General features: G+C 47.3%; 3 protein-coding genes across 3 annotated transcripts; 1 reads left to right on the top strand and 2 right to left on the bottom strand.

Annotated features, from left to right (window-relative positions):
• Window positions 1–1279: 1279 nt before the first annotated feature.
• On the bottom strand, window positions 1280–3726 carry LOC100824443 (probable leucine-rich repeat receptor-like protein kinase At1g68400). The gene has a single exon (XM_003560006.4). The coding sequence runs from the start codon at window positions 3303–3305 to the stop codon at window positions 1527–1529; it is 1779 nt and encodes a 592-aa protein (XP_003560054.1). The 5' UTR covers window positions 3306–3726; the 3' UTR covers window positions 1280–1526.
• A 3053-nt stretch (window positions 3727–6779) lies between these two features.
• On the top strand, window positions 6780–10408 carry LOC100824134 (renalase). The gene is made up of 8 exons (XM_003560005.4): window positions 6780–7200; window positions 7297–7569; window positions 7915–8041; window positions 8929–8990; window positions 9076–9306; window positions 9455–9576; window positions 9667–9805; window positions 9949–10408. The coding sequence occupies exons 1-8, from the start codon at window positions 6886–6888 to the stop codon at window positions 10111–10113; spliced, it is 1434 nt and encodes a 477-aa protein (XP_003560053.1). The 5' UTR covers window positions 6780–6885; the 3' UTR covers window positions 10114–10408.
• A 177-nt stretch (window positions 10409–10585) lies between these two features.
• LOC100823521 lies at window positions 10586–15387 on the bottom strand. Its single transcript, XM_003560003.3, has 3 exons — window positions 14932–15387; window positions 12986–13155; window positions 10586–12897 (listed from the first exon to the last, which is right to left on the bottom strand). The coding sequence occupies exon 3, from the start codon at window positions 12853–12855 to the stop codon at window positions 10831–10833; it is 2025 nt and encodes a 674-aa protein (XP_003560051.1). The 5' UTR covers window positions 12856–12897; window positions 12986–13155; window positions 14932–15387; the 3' UTR covers window positions 10586–10830.
• Window positions 15388–22749: the final 7362 nt, after the last annotated feature.

The raw sequence follows: 22749 nt of genomic DNA, 5'->3' as shown, positions 1-22749 counted from the left end.
ACCTCATGCCTTCTGTCAGTAAACAAAGAACACGCTAAGGAAACGGGAATATGTCTTCTTTCCCTAAAAAAAAAGAGGAATATGTCCCTATGACTTAAGATCTTCGATCATCAGCCAACCGAGCATTGCAAATGGCTTTGTAAAACTAAAGAATCCATCAGCCAATCGAGCATTGCAAGTGGCTAGGCAAAACTGCAGAATAAGCTTTTCTTTTCCTGGGGGGATTTTTTTCTTTCTGAGCGATGCTCTGTACTTTGAGGTTTGTTTGGAGATGCCGGGTTGTCAATTCGGTGAGGGTATCCAATTCCAAAGGTTGAAATAATTGAAGCATGTTGCGGCCATGTGCTGCTGTTAAGCACTGGTCCACATATGAGTTGTCATGGTAGGGCACCCATACCAACTGTATCATGGCAACGGTAAAAAGAGAACCGAAGCATTCTTTAGCTCATCTATCTCATCGCATCGGACGTGTGTTTACGGTCAAAAAGTAGAAGAACAGAGAGTCTCTCTTTTCGTCTCACCACACTAAGGTACACTCAGTGCATCTGTAGGCTGTAGTAGCTCTGCAGGGGACTGCTATTTTGGTTCCTCTTTTGGTCGACAAATAACAGAAAGCTTTTATTAGAAGAAGAGGTTGGATATATAAACACACAATGAATGACACACACACGACCTCAGTAGTCGTTGAGACCTGTACTTCGTACTGTCTGGCTGGCCTAGTTCATACGCTACACTGTTTGCCAGCTCTCTGAACCTTCGCAAGAAAGGAAGTTTGGACCATCTGCGAGAGAAGAGATAATGTCTCTAATAGGTGGCCAAACAAGCGTGCCACGGTTCCAGGCTTGCAGGAGGGAGACGCGGTCGGCCTCAATTAATGATCAAGGGTTTACTGGCGTGATTGCTTGCGAGGCAAACACCTTCGAGACACGATGTTGCCCGCTGCGAACTCTTTTGCGTAACCTTTTTTTTTTCTTAGAGAAACTCGGCGTAACTGAAAGCGTGGTATGCAACCATGGATGTTATTTTACCGGACTGGACCGCGACTGTTCGTCTGTGCTTACAGCGTAACCCCCTATCGTATTTTCCATCGGCTGTCAGTCCCTCCTTTTCCCTTAAAAAAACCAAGCCCATAAAGCCGGGGCTATTTGATACTGGGCCATCGAGGCCGAAATTGGACAGGTCTTGGGCAGAATTGTTTTGGGCCGCCGGTCTCCTCTTTACCATCGTTGAGGCCCAGAGCGAATGATTCGATTGGCCTTTCTCAGAGAAGATAAAAAAATGAACAGTTCGATCGGCTGCACCGGCGCCGGTCGCCGGGTTGAATGCATTTGATTAGCGACATAAACTACTCAGATTACAACAAATCAACATCCAACTCTTAAAACTTGTTCTCTACTTCTCCAGTCTTACATTCATGGCAGCATCGCCTCGATCTCTTGCTGCAGGCTGCAGCTGCAAAGCAAGAGGAGAAAAATGAGAAATACCGTTCATGGGTCCATGACAGTTCTTCAAACACTTGCAGTGCTTCACATGAACTCGCTCATCATGGCGAGCACCTGCGCCATCCGGGGCCTCTCCTCCGGCGCCTCGGCGGTGCACAGCACGCCGATCCTGACCATCCCCATCGTCTCCTCCCCTTCCCCCTCTTCTTCCTCGCCGCTGCCCTTGCCGGCCGTCACCACCTCCAGGAGCACCATCCCGAAGCTGTACACGTCCGCCTCCTGCGTCGCCCTCGCGCCCGGCGCCGCCTGCAGCTCCGGCGCCGCGTACCCGCGCCATCCCCCGCCGCGTTCTCTGCCGTTGAACATCAGCTCGGGCGGGCACCTGGGCTGCTGCTGCTGCTGCTGCTGGACGATGCCGGCCGCGGCGTAGCTCATGAGCCCGCACTCGGACACGCACGCGGCGCCACGCTCGTCCAGCAGGATGTTGGACGGCTTCACGTTCCCGTGCGCCATCCCCGCCGTGTGTATGTAGCTCAGCCCCTGCGCCGCGCCGAACAGGACGCTCTTCTTCGCCGCCCAGCCTAGCCTTCTCTCGCCATTGCCTTGCAGCTGCAGAAGGGACTGTAGGCTGCCGTTGGGGAGGTGGTCATAGACGAGGAGCCGCTCGCCGTTGGAGCTGCAGTAGCCCCTGAGGCTGACGACGTGCCGGTGCCGGAGCGCGCCCACGAGCCGCATGTGCCGGTCGAAGGCCCTGCCGCTGCGCCCTCCCGCGGGGAACTGCAGCGCGCTGAGCCGCTTCACGGCCGCCACGATGCCGTCCTCGAGGACCGCCTTGTAGGTGCTCCCGGACACGCCCTTCCCCAGCACCTCCGCCGAGGCCTTCAGGAGGCTCTCCAGCCGCAGCTCCTCGCCGCCCTCGAAGCGCACCAGCGCGCCGCTCTTCTGCGCGCACGGCTTCTCTTCGTCGTTGGTATTCCTCATGATGATCTTGTCTTCGTCTTCGAAACAGAGGCCCGCTCTGGAAGAAGCCGCTTCGTCCTTTGTTTGGGATCTCAGCTTTCTTCTCATGTAGATGAACATGGCTACCGAGATGGCCAACGAGGCCGTGATGAGCACCGCGTTGCCAATGCCAGTGGCCAAGAGCGCAGCCAAGCTGAATTTACTGAGTCTTCCATTACTTATATCTGCTGCCGCAATAGGAGATTGAGCGACATCTTCCAGTGCATCGAACGCATGGACACATCTCGGGAGAGGCGTGCCGCAGAGACCGAGATTGCCGGCGAAAGACGAGCTCGGGAAACCCGACAGCGAGCCGGGGATCTCGCCGGCAAGCATGTTCATGGACACATTGAACCTTCTGACCATCGGCACGCGCACCGCTCGCAGGCCGCCATGGAATCCGTTGTGCTCTGCTTTCAGAGTGACCAGAGAAGGCAGCGAGAGGTTGAGGGGTCCGGTGAGGTCGTTGTGGGAGAGCAGCAGGTGCCTCAGGGTCGGGTTCGTGGAGTTGTCGAGGGGAGGGAGAGGGCCGGACAGGGAGTTCCCTCTAACGGCGAGCACCCTGAGCTGGGTGAGCCTGAGGAGAGGCGCCACGCTGCCGGCGAGTCCGGCGTTGTCAAGGAAGACGCCTGCCACTCTGCCCCTGGAGCACCTGAGCCCGGCCCATGAGCCGGAGCACGGGTTGGGGCCGACCCAGGTAGCCAGGGACTTGGCGTTGTTTGGGTTGTATGCCTTGAAGGAGAGGAGGAAAGAGAGGTCTTGGTGGCCCCCATTGGTGACTAATCCTTGCACAGACCATGTAGGAAGATTGAAGAGGAGGATCAGCAGGGGGAACATGGACGAGCAATGGTGGAAACGCGGCATTTTGGGTGTGCTGTGTTCGATCGATCGACTGCGTTTGATTTGGAAAAATTTTGGACGAGTTTTATAGCAGAACGAGGGGAATGCTTCGTTGGGGGAAGTGGAGATTTTTGAAAGGCGCACGCCTAGAAGTAGGAACGGCGACAAACAGAAGCGCTCCAGAAAGGAAAGCTAGAGAACAGTGCAGCAGCCGCAGCATGGTGTTGCGTTGAGGTCCATGGAGGAGGGGAACAAGCAGATGAGGTGAAAAGAAAGCAAACAAGACCCCTTTTTTCTCCCTTGGGCAGAAGGAATTTGGACGTTTTCGGGGAGGCCGATGCGTGCGTGCGATATTTACCACTGTATATTTCACTTTGTTGAAATGATCAAAAGAGAGAGGGAAAGGGGCTCTTGGTTCCACGGTGCAGTAGAGTAGGGCACTAGTGCGTGGGAATCTAGTCGGTGGCTTCAGGTGCCACAGCAGTCAATAGTCAAGATTCCTTCTCGTGGTTCGTCCAGCGGTTTGCTGCTGTCGTGCGTACTCGTTTGCAAAAGAAAACGGTTTTTCCTAAGAATTCTTAGGACTGAGAAACGAGTATTTCTTCGGACTATTTCTTATTTCCCAGTTGATGATAATAATTTTTTATTCAATTATCGAGTTCGTGTAAGATTAATATATGTCCGATTAATAAAAAGATCTTGATTAGATAGCTACGATTATAGATGAGAAATAACTATTTTTTTAGTCGACTGAGAAATAACACTCTCAAAAGAAAAATAAGCTTTCAGCTATCTCTTGCTCAGCTTGCCAAATTGGTCACGGATCAAAGATTGACAAGAGGGAGGTTTAGCGAAGAATGATACGACCACGAGGAATTTGTTTTGATGAAATCCAAATATAACTAAAATTTATGTAAAATAAATAAATTGCTTTATATACGAAATTCAGTCCAAACCTGAAATGCTGATTTTAAATTAAACAAACCTACCAATTTGATTTCCAACAATTAGGATCTAGGAGCCTTTTTTTTAGTTTCAGTTCCTCAGTTACCCCTCTGTTCTGTTCTCTTCAGTTTAAAATTTAGGCGAGATCTATTCTTCGGACTTGATAAAAAAAACATGGATTTCATCCTGTTTAGTTAGGCATAAATAAGTATGACTTTTGACAGCAATGTCCACAATGCATGTTCATGCTCACACAGAGTTGCCAAATCCAAGCTTTCTCAACGACAACGACGCTTCAAAGAACACTTCTTATGCGCAAAAAGGCAAACACTTCTTGCATCGATGTGATGGTATTCATGATAAAATGTCATTTCTGCGAGTATGCACGTACTTCGGCTTGTAGTTCAAGTAGAGGTTTGGACATTTTTTAAAGTACGATGGGTAACGCTTGTAACCTGTGAACCATGATGGTCGGTTTTTTTTTGGAGAGCAACTGTGATGGTCGCCCTGTCATATTGAAATGATCGAAAAAATTAAAACGAGAGTGAAAGTGTCAATGGTCCCAGTACACTTGTAGACTGAGCTAGACCACTACTTCATGGATGTGAGGATGTCACGCTTCCTCCATCCTTGTCCTTCTTGTAAGGATGTAAACGGGCAGCCGTTTAAGGCCCGTTTATTCCTAATAAAGACCAAAGCAGCTGACGTACAAAACAAAATTTGTGCTAGGAAAGAACATCTGACGAGCCCGTCAGCGCCGCTAAGGGCGCCGTTTACATCCTGACCTTCTTGGGGTTTTACTCTTCCAGCTCATTCGTTCTTTGAAAATGAAAACAGGGTATCTTCGGCCTTTGCATCAATTGATGCACCTAAGAACTTTTATTTTAACGTTTAGTTCCAAAGTCTTACGGTTCAGGGATCATAAAAGGATGGGTACGACAAGCAAACAACAAAATAGATGAAACAAAAAAATGTACATATGTATCAACTAGCAATCTATTAGTGGGACGCCATCCACCCTGTTTAAGATATCCATCCTAGCTCTAGCTCATGTATTCCTATCTCCTTTGGTTATCCATGCTCCTTAGGGGAGAATTAATTCACCGTGGAGAGAAAGCGGAGCTTGTGGCCATGTACAATTTGAAACAATCGTTAACCATGCCAATGAGCCAAGCAAAAATGGTGGCTTAAGGGTGTATCAAAACCAAGCTTTGATCTAACCTGATGATAGGGGAGCTCCGACAGGCCAATGCGTCGAGAGTGGTGTCAAATCATAAATGGTAAAAAGTGTACAATGTTCAGATTTTTGGTCGTTGCATAGGTTGATTCGACTCTTGTTGCCAGAGTACATGTTTTGGAATGTGTTTCATAGGTTATTATCGATTATTTTCATATTTGTTACTCCCCTTGTCCTGAAATAAGTGACTTGAGTACTATCTATTAAGTTACGATTCACGATTTAGTCTGCTTGAGTCCTCTGCAGTGAATCCATTTGACAAAATTATCAAGTGCACATAAGCCATTTGATTTCTTTGGCATGCACATAGCTCAAACACTTGCATCTCTGCATTGTGGTCAGCACCTTATGTAAATTAGTGCGGTTAACAATAGGATGTTACTGGGCAAGGGATGGGGTCGGGAGGCTTGGGGGATGACGGATAGGACGCGGATGACAGGGTGGTGTCCGGAGGAGGTCGGCGGCGGCGTCCCGACGGCGCCGGGTCGAGTTGGATCAGTCCTGAAAAGTACAAAAGCGGTAGTTGGTTTCACTCGAAGCTTTTCTTAGATTGTTTTTAGGAATTGAGAATGGACCAGGAACCAATTGGAGCATGTTTTTGAGCAGTTTTAAGAACGGTAACAGCTTTTAGAGATTGAGAATGAGTTTAGAGACATGCTAGAGATTCTCTAAACGCATTGATCTAAAGTGCATGCAGTGACCCAATAATCGGCACGTAATGATTAGTAAATTTTTCTTTTGAGTCAATTCATCTGAGATCTGACCATTTACTTGTTTTTAGAACCTTTTCTACTGTCTATTACTTGATAAAATTGTTGAGAAATTAATGAAAACCCATTGCATTTTCACTTCCATTGCTTGTTGCATATGAATGTTGTTATTGACACATGTTTTAAGTTTGCTTAACGGGTTGTCATCCACCAAATGCGCACCGACATACCAAACTGAGTAGCATGTCTTGTGAAGCAAATCAACATTCAAACCAAGGGATGAAATGAAAGTGGAAAAAGAGAAGAAAGATTCTTCATGCTATTCGTATTTATTCTCCGTAGTAACGCTTTTGACTAGTTGTAAATATATTTCCGTTGTTGTATACGTTGTGTGTGGGGTATTTACGATGCACATGTTTCATACGGACTGCATGCTTGAAATGTTGTACGAGTCGGTACAAAAAGAAGAAGAAATGTTGTAAGGAGTACGAGTAACATTTTTGAAAGTTTTGAAAATTATTGTAAAGGTTGGTATGTATGGATTTCTCGTGTTGCAATAATAGGAAGGTCAGTGAGATCGGAGAGGCGCGGGCAGTCGGCCGATTTTCCGTCGGCCGCCAGCCGGATAGAAAAAAGTTCCACCTCGTAAACAGATAACGGTCTTCTTACCCGCTCTCACTTCCGCATTTCGTCGAGCACCTGTGAGGCCGCAATGCCGCCGTCTCTTCTCCTTCAGCACGCCCCATGCGCTCGCCCCACTGCCAAGCGCACCGCGTCCCTCTTTTCCGCCGCGGTGCTCGCCTCCAAAGATGGCGGGGGAGCGCGTCCTCCGAGGCCGCGCCCGCGCGGTAAGCCTCGGTTCTCGCGGCAATCGGCCATCAGGAAGAGCTTCCAGCAGGAGCAGGTGGTCTTCTCCACCCCCGTGTCCCCCGACCCCACCGTAGCCGTCATCGGTGGCGGCGCCTCCGGCCTCGCCTGCGCCTCCGCCCTCGCCGCCCGCGGCGTCCGCTCCGTCGTCTTCGACACGGTTCGTCCCCCCTCGCCCCCACCCCACCCAACACCTCCCTCGCTCCGCGCCCGTCCACGCGCGCGAGAATCACTCCCTTTCTCGGCGATGATGCAGGGGATGCACGGCTTAGGTGGGAGGATGGCGACCAGGGCGGTCGACGACGAGCGGCAGCTGGTGTTCGATCACGCGGCGCAGTTCTTCACTGCCAGCGACGAGAGGTTCCAGAAGCTGGTCGAAGAGTGGGTCGAGAGAGGGCTGGTCCGGGAATGGAGGGGCTCAATCGGCGAGCTCGAGGCTGGTGGCCATTTTAGACCTATCCATTCCTCGACGCCAAGGTACATCGGCGTGAACGGAATGCGCCCGCTTGCGGATGCAATGCTGCCTGAGGTACTCCATACGTCCCATATTAAGTGACTAAAATTTGTCAAAAATCTATATATACTAAAATACGTCTAGATACATGTAATAGAAAGTTACTTAATATGGGACGGATGGAGTATATCTTATCGACAGCTGTCGGATGCATTCTCCACGTTGTATCAACTTAACTAAGGAGTATATCTGTATCACTGTATGACTTCATTCACTACACCATTTCATGATCATATCCTACAGTAGAGTGTAGTGACTGAATATTACCATCATCTGGTTGTTGGAGTTTCAGTCCATCAGTCAGTCACTGAATTTGTCGGTTCTTCATTTCATTGCTGAGTTGCATATAAAACCATGTAGAACGACCTGATTAAAGTTATACGACCTTCCTGGATAAGCAAGCTGGAGCCATTCAACGGTCTATGGCGCTTGTTTGAGAATGAGAAGCCCCGGGGTCAGTACGATGCAATTGTAATAGCACATAATGGTGAGTGCAGTTTTCCTTTCCAGTATTTAGTTCTTTTATGTGCAAACATTAATACTACGGAGTACTTCCTTTTGGTTAGTTTGTTATAAGTTAACTAGTTTAGGAGGTAAGTCTTCAGTGTTTTCCAATATGCTCCATTTGTGATAGCTCAACACTTCTTTTTGTAAACCCAAGTCTAACATGTTATAAAGTTACATAAAGTCTTATTCCATATATCGACGATTATTTATATCCTCATTTAGCTAAATAAACGTGAAGTGTATTTATTCAAATGTCAATTCTGAAAACAAATTGGATTTTACTTCAATTGATAGATCGCCGTAAAAGTTTCCTTCTTGTACAGTTGTACCTAACTTGGATGACTGTGGCATATTTCTCTTCGTCTACTCCCTCCGATCCATATTAATTGTCGAAATATTACATGTATCTAGACGCTTTTTAGGCATAGATACATCCATATTTGGGTAAATTTGAGACAATTAATATGGATCAGAGGGAGTATTAGTTTATGAATCAGTGTACAACTATGAACCGGTCGTAAGATAAGTTTACCAAATAGCACTAAAGAGATACTCCCTCCGATCCATATTAGTTGTCGAAATATTATATGTATCTAGACGCTTTTTAAACATAGATACATCCATATTTGGGCAAATTTGAGACAATTAATATGGATCGGAGGGAGTAGCATAATTTGTGGAAGTAGTGAAGTGCTATGAACCATAGACAGGAACAGACAAAGATTGTTTCACGCATTATAATCCTTGGATTTTTTGGAACTCACTTTTTCCCTACCTGCAAGAAGCACATTGTATTTCTATATTTCTTTTTGTCAGACAGTATTATATATTTGGGCTCTAGTTGATCCTTTTTAACCCATTGATCAGGGAAATGTGCCAACCGTCTGCTTTCGACATCAGGTCTACCCCAACTGACTAAGCAAATGAAGGTTTACTATCGAACTGAATTCTGAACTCATGAGACATATCCTTTTCTTCCAAGTCCTCACCCAATTTCGTGCCCTCTATGTTCAGAGACTAGAGCTGAGTTCTGTCTGGGCACTACTTGCAGCGTTTGAAGGTCCTTTTCCAATCCCCCATAATAATTCTTATGGCACATTTGAAGGAGCATTTGTGAGAGGTGTTGATTCTCTCTCTTGGATGGCCAACAATACTCGGAAACTCTTCCCTTTTGAGACAGACAGACCTGAGTGCTGGACATTTTTTAGCACCGCTTCTTACGGAAGAAGAAACAAAGTTCCACAGGTGGGCATTTTTATGAGATTCAATACCTTTTGTTGTATCATTTGGTTGCACCATGCACTATTATGGTTAATTGGGAGGTCATATGCCAAGATGGAGTTTCCAAGAGTTTTTATGGAATTCTTTAACGCATTTAACCATTGAACTGTAGGAAAATATCCCGAATGCCACCGCAGAGAAAGTGCAACGAGAAATGCTTGGGGGAGTTGAACTTGCTTTGGGGCTCTCAAAAGGATCTCTTCAGCTACCATTTTACACAAGAGTGCAGTTGTGGTATAGAAACACACAAATTGAACATTTCATACCTGTTACTATTTGATATTTCAATAATAGACAATGATGAATTCATACCTGCAAATACAGGGGTGCAGCTTTACCGATGAACACTCCAGGAGTACCATGCATATTTGATCCCCAGGGTCGAGCAGGCATATGTGGTGACTGGCTCACAGGTTCCAGTATAGAAGCGGCGGTATTGAGTGGAATTTCTCTTGGAGATCATGTAAATTCTGCCACCCTTTGATCTTTCTTTCATCATTCTACAAACTGCAGAACATCTCAAGCTTTGTAGTTAATAAACTAGCTCCAGCTATCTGAGTTCAGTTGGTTTGGTGCTAAGATCTTGGTTTGAATATCTTAAAACAGGTCGCTGACTACTTTGCGAGCTGTGGAGAAAGACCTGAGGAGTTTGCGATCGGTTTGGACGACAGCTTAAACCGAGTAGAAGGTCATGACATTGGTCAGTTCCCCGGATTAGACTCCTCCCAGAAGCCACAGGTAGCTGAAGCTCAGCTGACAGCTACCATATGAACTCTGCCTTGAAGATCTTGTACTAATCATTGCTGTAGCATGTAAATGATGGGCAGATTATTTGTATGTAGAAAATTTTGTCAAAAGCTGATGCCTTTGTATTATTAATTTAGAATTCCATCTAGATGGTGGATCTTGGATGAAAAATTTAATAGTTTAGTATTACACTTGCTAGTCTATGAAAAAATCGACGGCAACGAAGGAGCGGGACTTTGTGCCAACTTAGGCTCAGTTTTGTGGCAGTTGAATTCTGTTATACTATGCGTTTTAAGCTGCTGCAGGTCAGAATTCATAAGAACTCTACACTTGTTTATAAATCCTATTTTAATGTAGATAAATCTGATTGACTAATGGTTGTCATCTGACATTTCCTCTTGTATGTTTTGCAACGAAAAGGCATACATTTGGCAAATCGACTAGATCGGCTTGACAAACGCTTCAGGTTTCACCACAGCTTGCACACCAACATCACTGTCGCACCAACAACACGCTATATTTGATTCTGGGGTGCCACGTAGTTACTCTTATATTTCCCGGGGTTTAGCAGGGCAAACACAAGTTAAATAACACTATTAAATCATCACAGCTAAGTCAACAGCGGTATATGTTCTAGTATAACAAAAGAAACACTAATCTAGAAGCAGGAAGTTTGCACAGTAGACACTGATTTCTAAACTTCTCTTCACAGCAAAATGCAGCAGCTGCTTGCTTCAGAGTTCATAGGGCAGCAGGACAGGTGGTTCTGAAATGGCCCATCTGGCTGCAGCGGCTGCAGTGCACGAATAGCTTGACCTGCCCGTGGTCCTCTGCATGGACCCTCTTCTTCCTCGGCCTACCGGGGGACCTCCGCGATTTGGGCGGGTTGATGATCACCTCCAGCTTGCTCTCCTCAGCCTCTCCTTGGTTGGACATCTTGTTCCAGAGGGTCTTGTCCGGGATGGGGTGTACGGTCTGTGAGTATGTCTTGCGGTAAGTCCCGATGGTGAAGTACCTCTCTGTGTAGCGGTGGACGTTTTGCCTGCAGGAGACGAGCGCCGCCACGCCGTGGGCGCAGGGTACGCCATAGAGCTGCCACCCACGGCATAGGCAGCACCTGTTGCGGACGTCCACGACATTTGTCCCCTCATGAGGTGAGATGACCTCAAATTCTGTCTCGTTAGCACGGGTAACTTGGTAGCCTCGTGCCCGCTCAATGGCCTCCTGCAAGCGGCGCTCAGCTGTGGGCACAAGAGTAGCTGTCCACTGCATGCTCGCTTCATGACGTTCCTTGAACCACGTCATGAGCTGGCACCGGAGGCACTCCATCATCTGGTTTATGGGAAGGCTAGATGCGTCCAGTATCCAAGAATTTAGAGACTCTGTGACATTTGCTGTTAAGTGACCGTACCGTGTCCCATCAAAGAAAGCTGTGGCCCAAAGGCAAGGACGTATGCCTTTTATCCAACAAACAGCTTCTTGTGAGATGTCCTCTATCTCCAGAAGCTTAGTTTCAAAATCTATCGCAGTCAGCACATTGGCAGCTTCCCATAGAAGGTCGACAGGCACTGAATTGTTGAACTCTTTTCGGAAAGTTTCACTGAGATGGTGCATACAGTAACCATGGAATGCAGCTGGGAAGTTGATATCGACTCCATCAATAATACCTTTGCTCCTATCTGACAAGATGGTGAGCCTTGGCATGCTCAATGTGTTCTTCTCCAGCAACTCATGCAGCTCAGACAAAAACCATATCCAGTTCTCATCAGTTTCCTCATCAACCACGCCAAATGCCAGAGGAAAGAGAGCACCATCACCATCGAAAGCAGTGGCAATAAACAAGGTGCCAACATACTTGTTTTTCAGAGTAACTTTATCAAGCCCAATGAGCGGACAGCATGCATTCACAAAACCGTATATTGATGCATAGAACGATATGAAGAGTCGCCGGAAGCGGTTATCATCCGGGTTCCCATAGACACGACCGATGCTTCCCGGGTTTGTTCTTTCTACCTGCCTGCAGTACTCAGGCAGGAGTCGATATCCTTCTTCAAAAGACCCTCGAACTGCTGCTATGCTGCGCTCTTTCCCTATCCAATCTTGCTTGTACGGTAGTGTGATCTCATTTGACTTGTGGATTTCTTCCAAAATTTCCTTGGGCTTGCAGTGTGGGTTCTCAGGCAGCCTCTCTCCGACAGTACTTGCAACCAACTGAACAGACGCCTGCTGATGACCAAGATGGTTTATACCCACACAACTATGGTTGTCAAGTATAGTTCTGATGGAGAAAGTAGGCACTCCAGGAAGCTTTGCTGCATGAATATGCCATGGGCAGCCCTCCGCGGTACACTTAGCAGTGAAGCTTGTGTTGTCAGACTTGACCATTTGTATCTCAAAGTGGCAGGCAATGGCAGTGTTGCGGATGGCCCTGCGGCAGTACATGACATTTGGAAATTCCTGCCCGGCCACGAGCTGAAACTCTGTGCTAAAGGCCATCATCCGTGGGGCAACGGCAAGAAGGCCCTGCGACAAGTCATGGGCCGGCTGGAGGGCGAATTCATGGGTTTGCTCCAGCGAGAGCTCATCAAGATTATCATCGTCGACAAGGGAATGCGGCTCGGCGAGCACCAACTCATGGTTCTCCAACAAGCCGAAACCGTGATGGCCTTCCCCGTCCTGGCCTTCCCTGACCAGCGAGTCCTTATCATGCCCTTGCCGCAAAGAAAGGTCACAGGTATGTCCATGGTGGTCATTCCCGAGGACCATCTTCACTCTCTCTCAATTTCAGTCAAATTGCATCTCACAAACCTAGGGTTTCAAAGACATTTATTCAATAGAAACCTAGGGGAGTATGTAGGAGAGAAGAAGGAAAATGAGAGGGGAGACTGGGGTTTACCTGCCCTTCTCGCCGATTTCTCCTCGGCGCTGGCCGCTGGCAGCCCACCGGAGCGGGAGGCGAACGAACGGGATGATGAACTGGGACGGGCGAGTCGTCCGGTCGTCCCCGTGCGGCCGTGCTCCTTTTTTTTCAGGGGCAAATGGGTCATCATCTCCCACGCGAGACCCCTGTAAATGAGTTTACAGAAAGAAATCGAAATTTATTAGTACTCCGTACTAATTTTAATTCAATCATTTACTATACGGATAAAGGCGATAAATTACATAAAATAAGTGAACGATTGTTGTGTTATGATTATGTTTTGGAGGAATTCAAAATAAAATTATCTTTTATAGAAATAAATAAGTTAAAGTTAGTTGGGAAAAATTTGGGCGGTAACCCAACGGTATTTTTTTGCAACCCCGGTGCTCTGGCACTTCCCGATCCACTCAGTCTACTATACAAGAGTAAGCCTGAAGATGATCTGATCCATCGGTTTGTGTGGATAAAGTGGAGTTTCTCGAACAGAGCAGTACGTACCGTGATGTGAAGTAGAGAGAGAACAAATGCTGGGTCGGTGGATATTTGTGAAGCCAACTCCAACAATTTTTATAAGCATGTGGCTATTTTTCAGTCGCCTGATTTTTAAGGAAAATGACTTAAATCTCAGTTGAAGTATCGGCACCATCGGATTAAGATCTGAGCACTCTCCCCCGTCCCACGTGCTATTGTTGGATTAAGATCCAACGGCCAAGCACGTCGACTGATCGCTAACAAAAAACAGGCAATTTCTAAATAGAAAATTTGTTTTAATAAGAAGGAAATTTTGAATTCAGAGAAAATTGTTTGGTAGAGGTGATCTTGATCGATCATACAATGTATGTTTTTTTTGCCTAAGGTAACTCCGTGTGAAGTCCTTCCAACCAAAAATAGGAATGTTTTTCTCATCTATTTTTATGTGTATTTTTCAACACATACCTAACACAGGATTGGAACTAAAAGTCAATTTTTTTTCTCTAATATTTTATGAACTAACTCCTCTAAACTCCCATTTCCCTTCCATGATGTCGCCAAACATGATGGCTGGGATGTGTCATTGCCTTGGATTCCACTAGGTCCTCGTTATGGTTGCGCATTGCCTTTCACATATGTTTGCTTTACATGTTGTGATATGCACATTCAATTTGCATGTTCTTCCGGCCACTCCGGTGGTGGTTGTGCTTGTACTATAGTGAGGTCGACGTAATTGTCATGCTTTTTGACTGGGCAGTGCTGCTCGACTATGTCCGGGAACATCGTTGTTCATCGTGTGGTCTCAGTATAGTGATGCCTTCAATATTTTATGCATGCGCTCCTCTCCGAGTAGCTGGCTTGAAGAGTCTATGGCATGGGGTTATGTTTGTGTTTCCATTTATCCGTGGTGGTGTGGTTGTTTTATCCGTTATTCTAACTCTTTGTATTCCAAAAAATTTCATTTAATTGAAATGGTTTAATCTTGTACATGCCCACCGTAGTTCACCTAAAAACAGAGCATGACAAGGATTCATGTGTCTCCCTTAGATCTCCCACTGTTGTGGACTGAGCTCGAACTACTTGGTTGTCTCTTGATCTCCTTGATTTTTTTGCGATGCTAGTATTTTTTTTTTATGGGGCTTCATCTTCTAGGCTTTGGTTGGCATTTTGGAAAAGGATTGCAACATATTATTTTTGAAAAGAATTGGCAAAACCTTTGGATCTTTGCATATTCAAATGCACATTATTTTTCCCGCAAAAACTTCATGTGTACAACCAAATTAAAATGTATCACATTGAATATATGCACATCAAAGAAGTAAGATGAATCTTAATCGACAATATTAACATAATTTTTTCTTCAAAAAAGAGGGAAAGCGTCCAACCCCACGTATAAAACCACCTTAAATCAGGTTTTAGGGAAAATGCAAGTCAAGGCTAAGGGCCGTCACCTGCTGCTGCCGTGGCGGCTGTCTCTAGAAGCAACAACGTCACTGTTCGGTCTCCCATGTTGTAGAAGCCAGAGTTGAGAAGCAGATTCTGATGATCCTCCTGAACGTGTCTTCCTCGTTCATAAAGTATATGTGAAACATAAGCATATGAGCGAAACAAGTAGGCCAAGGCCAAAAATATAAGGAATACAACTTCAGGACATGAGATTTGCAAGGTGCTTCGCACCGGCCAGTGCCCAGACGTGGCCCTCTTCTTTGATTCACTGGAGGAGCAACAGAGGTATTATGTAGACGTTGTTGAAGACCTTGACGTTCCGCTCTTTTCATATTTCACAGGTCACTAGCAAGATTAAGGCTCTGTTTGTTTGGGCTTCTGCTTCAGCTTTTGGTGTTTTTAGCAATCTCAAAAGCATTTCTCCCGTTTACAGATGAAGCTGAGAAGCACCTCCGGACGTGCTTTTGGTGCTTCTAGCTGAGAAGCACGTCCGGAGGTGCTGAGAAGTGTTTTTGAGATTGTTAGAAACACCAAAAACTGAAACAGAAACCCAAACAAACAGGCCTAAAGACCGGAGAGTGGAGACCCTTTCGGGGGCACCAATGCACCATTGGGGGTCGCAATGGATTCACAAACTGAACAATTCTTAATTTGACACTGCGCTATATGAATGGCATGTTGTCTGAGCCATCTTACAAATCCACTATTTCTCCCTTCGTTGGTGGTAGAGCGAGATTGACATTCTATATATCGATTTCGAAATGGGATGCTATTTGAATATCAGACCTCACATATGTTGCAGGCATTTCTTTTATTTCAAGCGAAGTAAGGTGGTGATCATGTAGTACGGTCGCCTATGCTTATGTTCTTTCTGACAATAATTTGGATGGTGAAAGACTGGACATATCACTTCCGACAAAGGACAAACCAATCCCAGGATGTAGTTTTGCCTTATAAAAGTCAGCGAGTGAATTACAGGGCAATGCTGCTGCAAGTTTTATGACTTCGGAGTCACCTGATGGAGGACCATCATGTCACAGTGAACATCATCAAGTTCGTGTTGAGACGTCAGCATGCACGATGTCTAAATAATGTCACATGCTAACATCTGCTGGCAAACACATCTTTGTATTCACATGTTTCCTACGGTTTTTATTCTATGCCTGTTAGATCTATATCGTTGGAATGTGAATAAGTAAATGATGTCCATATTGAGATATAATGTTGTACTCCTCCGATCATTGTAAGTTGTAACCCTTAATTTAATAGAGATAGAAGGTGCGAACACACTCCCCGGTTATACATGTTTTTCTCTCTGTTTACTTCAGGTTCATCTAAGTATCTACTCCTTCCATTCCATAATTCTTGTCGAAATATTATATGTATCTAGACACTTTTTTGGAATAGACGCATCCATTTTTTAACAAATTTAAGACAAGAATTATGAAACGGAAGAAGTAACTAATATATATACAGAGTATTACACTAAGAAAATCCTAATTGATAGTATCCCTGCTTAATGTAATCGTAATCACCTTAAATCACGTTTTAGGGAAAAACCAAGTCGCAGGCCATGGATCATCACCTGCTGCTGCGGGCGTTGTGGCCGTCTCTGGCAGCAACGGCGTCGAGAAACGGATTTTCATTATTCCTCTGGAGCGTCTCTTCCTCGTTCACAAAGTATATGTAAACATTCTCTTTTATTTTAAACGAAGTGAGGTGGTGATGATGTAGTCACCTATGCTTAAGTTCATTCTGACAATAATTTGGATGGTGGAAGACTGAACATAATGCAGAATGAGGTCACTACTCCCATGTATCACTTCCGACAAAGGACAAACCAATCCCAGAATGAAGTTTTGCCTTATAAATCAGAAGTGGATTACTGCCTTTTGTTTGTACAGGACAATGCTGCTTTTAAGTTTTATGACTTAGGAGTCACCTGATATAGGACCATCATATTACGGCAAACATCATCATCAAGTTTATGTCAAGGTGTCACATGATGTCAAAATAATGTCACACATAACATATGTTGGCAAACGCATCTTTGTATTCACATATTTCCTAAGTTTTGTATTCCATTCTATGTCTGTTAGATATATATTGAGAAATGATTTTTTAACGGTTTCGAAATAATTTTGTAACTGTTTCCCAACTAGTTGTGAAAAAAAGTGAGTAAAAAGAACCTTCCGGTTTTGCATCTCCTGATGCATATAGTCACATTTAAATGTACTAAAATGAATATATGAGCATCAGATACTGAAGAAAACCCCAATCGATAGTATTACCATGTAACGGAACCACCTTAAATCAGGTTTTAGGGAAAAACCAAGCCGGTGGCCAAGGACCGTCACCTGCTGCGGGCGTTGCGGACGTCTCCAGCAACAACGGTGTCACTGTTCGGTCTCTCATGTTGTAGAAACCGGAGTCGAGAAGCGGATTCTCATGATTCCCCCCGGCCGTGTTTTCCTCATTCATAAAGTATATGCAATCTTCACGAACTGCGCCACCGGCAGGGAGCGACTCGGAGCAGCGTTCGCTGACGAAGAGCGCACGTCCCATCAAAGTATCAACCTCCATCCATCGTCCACAGCCGCTGCTCAGGTCTGCCGCCTCAAAGACCTGGAACCTGCGAGTCCGCTTCTGAATCCCAGAGTCTCGCGGCATCATCGGCGGCAGATTGATCTTTCGTTCCACCATCAGCAGCCGATCGCCAGAAGCGACGAGATAGCACCGAGGCAAGTAATAATCAGTCGCGTAAGGATTGAACCATGCTTCCCCTTCCTCGTCAGTCGTCACCATGATCCTTCGGGATACTGCGTATGCATTGAACGGTTTTGACATTCAGCGTGGTTGTCTGCTGGCCACCAGCGTCGAGGACATGGAGCTCATGTTGATATTGCGCTTCCGTGGTGGTTTGGATGTAGATCTTGCCTTGGAAGAGCGCAATGTGTCTCTGATGAAGCTGCCTTGAGGCGGTGCCCAATCCATCATCGTGCTTAGCCCTTGCCGCCCACGAGTAGGGAAGATGAGTTTCTTGGAGGTGCCGGTGCGGTGGAACTGGACCAGAACTGCGACGAGGCGATGGCGACCGGACGAAACTAACACCTTCCGGTACCGGAAGTGTGGCTTTCTTGCAATCCAGTCGGTTACAGGGACATAGTCGGTTAGCTCGGGCAGAGGGGTCGTCGCCGCCGCGGAGAAAGGGTTCATCAGGGAGCATCTGCCGTCGCCGCGCACGAGGAAGAGCGTGCTGCCAGTGGAGAATCATCCGGTGTCGTCATCCGCGACCGGCAATCGGTGGACGGCGCCGTCGGTGAGGGCGAGCCACGGGAGCAGCGGCGGTAGCGGCCGCTGCAGACGCGCGCTGGACCGCCACGGGCGGCACACGGCGGGGAGGCGGACGCGGTCGGCGTGCGACGGCAGCCGCGAGAGCACGAGGCCCAGCAGCTCCGACGGGAGGTCCTGCCATGACGAGCCTGCTGACGCGGGGGAAGGAAGAGGACGCCGGGTCGTCGCCATCGGCATCGCAGCGGGCGGGGTGAACGGCTGCAAGAGGCGGGCGGGCGTGCGCGGCGCAGGGCAGTGCGGCGCCGGCGCCGCAACAGCCAGAGCAGCAGAGCTGGGAAAACCTAACGAACGACCGGGGAGGAGGCCTTGCCTGTGCTCTCGACTAGTCATGGGCTGGCACAGGCTGTGGACTGCGGCAGGCCTGCGGGAGTCAGGGATAGTGATTGGGCTGGGCTGAAACTGCTTCGGGCTTTGGGCTTGCCGAGCGGCCCGAGCCAAGTCTGGGCTCGACCTGAAGTGAAAATGAGCCCAACACACAGCCTCGCCGGTCAAGGTGGTCACCTTGCTTGGCTTCGGCGGCAGCACACACGTGGCGCTGACGGCGCAGGACACGGTGGCGTTGGCGAACCCCATTCCCAGCCGGTTCGTGACGCCCAAGGTTGTGGACCAGGAGCGGCGCCTGGTCCGGCGCACCATCCGGATGAACGGCAAGCTCCAGGCCGTCATGGACGCGTACTACGACGAGGCGCCGGACGTCGCCCGCGCGCGGCACGGGCTCCTTCTGGTTCGAGAGCGTGCGCCTGCGCGGCGAGCGCACGCCGGCGGATCTCAAGCTAGAGGACGGGGACGTGATCGGTTTCTTTCAAGTGCTGGTTGGCGGCTGTGCATGGGATGGTTGCTGCCGGATCGGTGCCCGCCGCGCGCATAGACGGCTAGACAGGGTCTTTCATGTCTATCCTGCTGCTCGATCATTGCGGGACGGATTTCTGTAGTAGTACTGTATCTACTACTCCGTAGTTCTTGCATCTCCGATGTTCCCATTTTCAGCTGTGTTTCCAACTCGGATCGTCGTCGTGAACTCGTGATCGATTTGAAGTTGGTTTTAAACCATCATGTTTGCTGGTTGCAAGATAATTGCTGTAAATTCAAACGGAGTAGTATTCCCTAAAGTAACCGATCGATCAGCACCTTGGTCCAGTGTGTTTGCTGCAAGAACCGGTCATGACATAATAAAAATAAAAATTCTGACACCGCAACCATTTGACTGTTTGATATTCGTCCTCCACGTTAATTTTCCGCTTCCCAAATCTCTCCACCATTTTTGTCATATGCAATAGTACAATAATAGAAGCATATTACTAAGACTGAATACACGGGATAGTGCTCTCTCCGTCCACAAACAAAAACACTTTAGAGTAGAAAAATCGGATTTGCTAGTACTCAGTCATCCGAAAAATCGTATTTCTCGGTCGATGGTCTACGCCGTTGGCGTTGGATCATGGGTTAAGAAGTTAATGGGGAGGCTAAACCAAGTTAAATAATGAAACAACTAACTGTAGACAACATTAGCTAATTGTTCTAGTGCTTGTTGATAGTATCATTTGATTGTTGCATACTCGTAAGTCGCAAGTTCAAATCTTCTGCCGTCCATTTTTTGTTGTTTCTTTTTTTTTTTTTGGTTTCATGTTGTTTCCCTTTCTTCTTCTTTTTTTTTTGTTTTCCTGCATCCATCCTGATATATGTTTGTACGGTTTGCGTATGGATGGTGGGGATACGGCTCCTCGAGCAGAGAGGTGCGGAGGCGGCGCGCTCGTTCGTCAGGTACATAAAATTAACCAAGATCTGAAACACAGGGACACGTCCTCGGGTTTGGGAGGATCCGCAGGCATTCGTCGCCAACGGTGGTGCTTGGCGGCGACAGCAGCGATTGGGTGAAGGTCGCGGCCGCAGAAGGTGGGGAGGGCGCGGGCGGGGGCTGGGCCGTGACGGGAGCTGCTCGGAGGCACGGACGATGGTGCTGGGCCATGACAGGAGCTGCTCGGAGACGCGGGCGATGGTGCTGGGTGAAGACAACGCTCGGGGAAGTTCAGGAGCAGGTCCCTGCCGCCGGAATCGACGAGAATGACGGCCATGGCAGCGAGCACGAGACATCGAGGCCGGTGGCGAGCACAGGGCGAAGAGTTGGGCAGCGACGGCAGCGGAGGCACCAAGGAGCGGCGTAGGGGCCGGGCGGCTCCGCTGGAGGCATGGGGGACGGCGGCGGCGAACTCCAGCCGCCGGAATCGGCGCCGGCGGGGGCAGGAGGTGGGGACGGCTAGCAGGAAGAGGGTGAAATTTCAGGATCTCAGTAGGTGGGTTCCCTTCAAGTTTTGGGTCTTTTGGGTATTCTGGTCTACAATACCCATATTTGGGCGTTGAGAGGCAAAATATGGATAGCTATCCAAAAAATTTGTTTTATGGTTATGCTGTTGGAACTAATTTTTGAGACCAAATAACCATATTGACAGTTTGTGGGGATTCGCACCAAATATGAGTATGATGTTGGAGATGCTTCGAGGGATGGAATGGAGGGTTGCCGAGCGGCCGGGTACATCGACTGAGAATAGACCGAGACTTAGTCCGTTCTAATAAAAAATATTTCTTTTTCATCACATGGAAGTCAAACCAAAAAATATTTATGCATCCACTTAGCTCACTGGAGGTAAAAAAAATTAAAAAAGAGGGATGGTGGTTATCATATTCCCAATACATTTTCAAATCCAATAATACTTCATAATTTGTGGACGGAGGGAGTAGTTCAAAAGATTTTCGTAATATTTAGTATGATTTTACAACAATGAGTTCAACTTTTTATAAATTTTAATTTCATCAATACTACTCTCTCCGTCCAACAAAGGATGTCTCAACTTCGACTAAATTTGAATGCATCATCCAAATTTTGACAAACTTGAAACATCTTTTGTCGGATGTAGGGAATAGTATATTTGTAAGAAAGTGAAAATCCAAGTTTCATGTTGCAAAACGTGTCTGTTTATAACTTTATAAACCAAATGCATTCCCGAGTTACGCATGGCATTCGCAACAGCAATACTACTCAGCTTAATTACTCCGTTCCACTCTATCCAGACACGCGCTGATTCACAAGGAGAGCCGGTGGAGACGCGCGCTAGAATTTGGCTCGAATTCGCTACTGGATACGTATAAATTGCTTCGGAACCCGCGCAATGGTCAAACAAACATTCAAACCATGACGCTTTCTCGGACCCTATATATAAGGCCCCTGCACTCGATCTCCGCATCCATTCCCAAAGCCATTCGCAACAACACTCCACCGCTCACACGGCAAAACATCCACAACGAGGCAGCAGGCACACTGCTGGAAGCTCAAGCTAGCCATGCCTCCGCCGGCGGCCAGGCAAGAGGCGGAGGAGGAGGACTCGAAGGCGGCGGTGAAGCCCCTGATGGTGATGCTCAAGGTGGTGAGCGAGGAGCGCGTGGTCCGCCACGCCATGAAGATGACCGACAAGCTCCAGGTCATTATGGACGTGTGGTACCACAAGATGCCCGACATCCCATACGGCAGCGGCTTGTTCACGCTCAACGGCTCCCGGTTACGCCCTGAGAAGACCGTGGCCGAGCTCGAGCTGGAGGACGACGACATGATCGATTTCTTCGAACACATGATTGGAGGCCGGAAGTCGGATGCTGGACTGATCTCCGCGTAGGAGGCGCCTAGCCGACGGGATTAATTTGATCTCCGTAGGTCAGAATTGTTATCTGTATGGGGCATTTAAGCGTTACTCCGTACTACTAGCTAATTAGTATTGTTGGGAGGCAAATTGCTCGATCATGTGAGCGGTTCAGAGTAGTTGTTCTTGGATTTAGATGCCATCGTCTGTTCACCTTCCTATCTATTTTGTGATTTAGTTGAACCATGTCGTCTTTTATGCGTGGTGATCGAGTTTTTAAAATGAAACAACCAAACACACTGCAGGCGCCATCTTTCCTGAGATGGAAGCAGGACTAGACGCGTGAGCAGCATCCCACTCTGGTGAATGGCTTAAAAACCAACATTCGTAGTATTTTCAGACTTTGTTGTTGTTTGTTTTTCATATACTTTCTACTCACCACCAAAGTTTTGGAGAAATGTCAAGTTGGAAAAAGGTAAAACTAGAGTCGATGATATCGAAGGGTCATTTTTCAAAGCAAACACTTTTAGTACTTCGAAAAAAGAAAGAGTCTACAGAACTCTGCCTGAGCCTGTAGCCCAGTCCAACAGGCAACTTAACAGTGGCGCCGCTTTGGAGATGCACATTCCGGTGCAATTTATGTCCGCTTGGTGGCAAATGAATACCTTGATCGCTTCATTCCCCGCGCAGAGCACGTGACGAGCAGCCGAAACGTCGGTCGCTTTTGGCGTTACAAATCCCCGGTAAATTAAAACCATCCATGCAGCACGCGCACGGCCTTTATAAGGACCCGCAACACCAGACAGAAAACAAAACCAAGCCCAAAAACCCACTCACAAC

This window comes from Brachypodium distachyon, chromosome 1 (genome assembly GCF_000005505.3).
Source record: "Brachypodium distachyon strain Bd21 chromosome 1, Brachypodium_distachyon_v3.0, whole genome shotgun sequence".
NCBI classification, from domain to species: Eukaryota; Viridiplantae; Streptophyta; class Magnoliopsida; order Poales; family Poaceae; genus Brachypodium; species Brachypodium distachyon.
Note: the sequence above shows the minus strand (reverse complement) of the source record. Positions and strands in the feature narration are given on the sequence as shown.

What these genes read in the sequence shown, in the direction of transcription:
- LOC100824443 (XM_003560006.4), bottom strand. Translation starts at nt 3,305, where the DNA reads ATGCCGCGTTTCCACCATTGCTCGTCCATGTTCCCCCTGCTGATCCTC.
- LOC100824134 (XM_003560005.4), top strand. Translation starts at nt 6,886, where the DNA reads ATGCCGCCGTCTCTTCTCCTTCAGCACGCCCCATGCGCTCGCCCCACT. An exon ending in AACTGACTAAGCAAATGAAG is followed by an intron (nt 8,991 to 9,075) that starts GTTTACTATCGA and finishes CTCTATGTTCAG; the next exon opens with AGACTAGAGCTGAGTTCTGT. An exon ending in TACACAAGAGTGCAGTTGTG is followed by an intron (nt 9,577 to 9,666) that starts GTATAGAAACAC and finishes CTGCAAATACAG; the next exon opens with GGGTGCAGCTTTACCGATGA.
- LOC100823521 (XM_003560003.3), bottom strand. Translation starts at nt 12,855, where the DNA reads ATGGTCCTCGGGAATGACCACCATGGACATACCTGTGACCTTTCTTTG.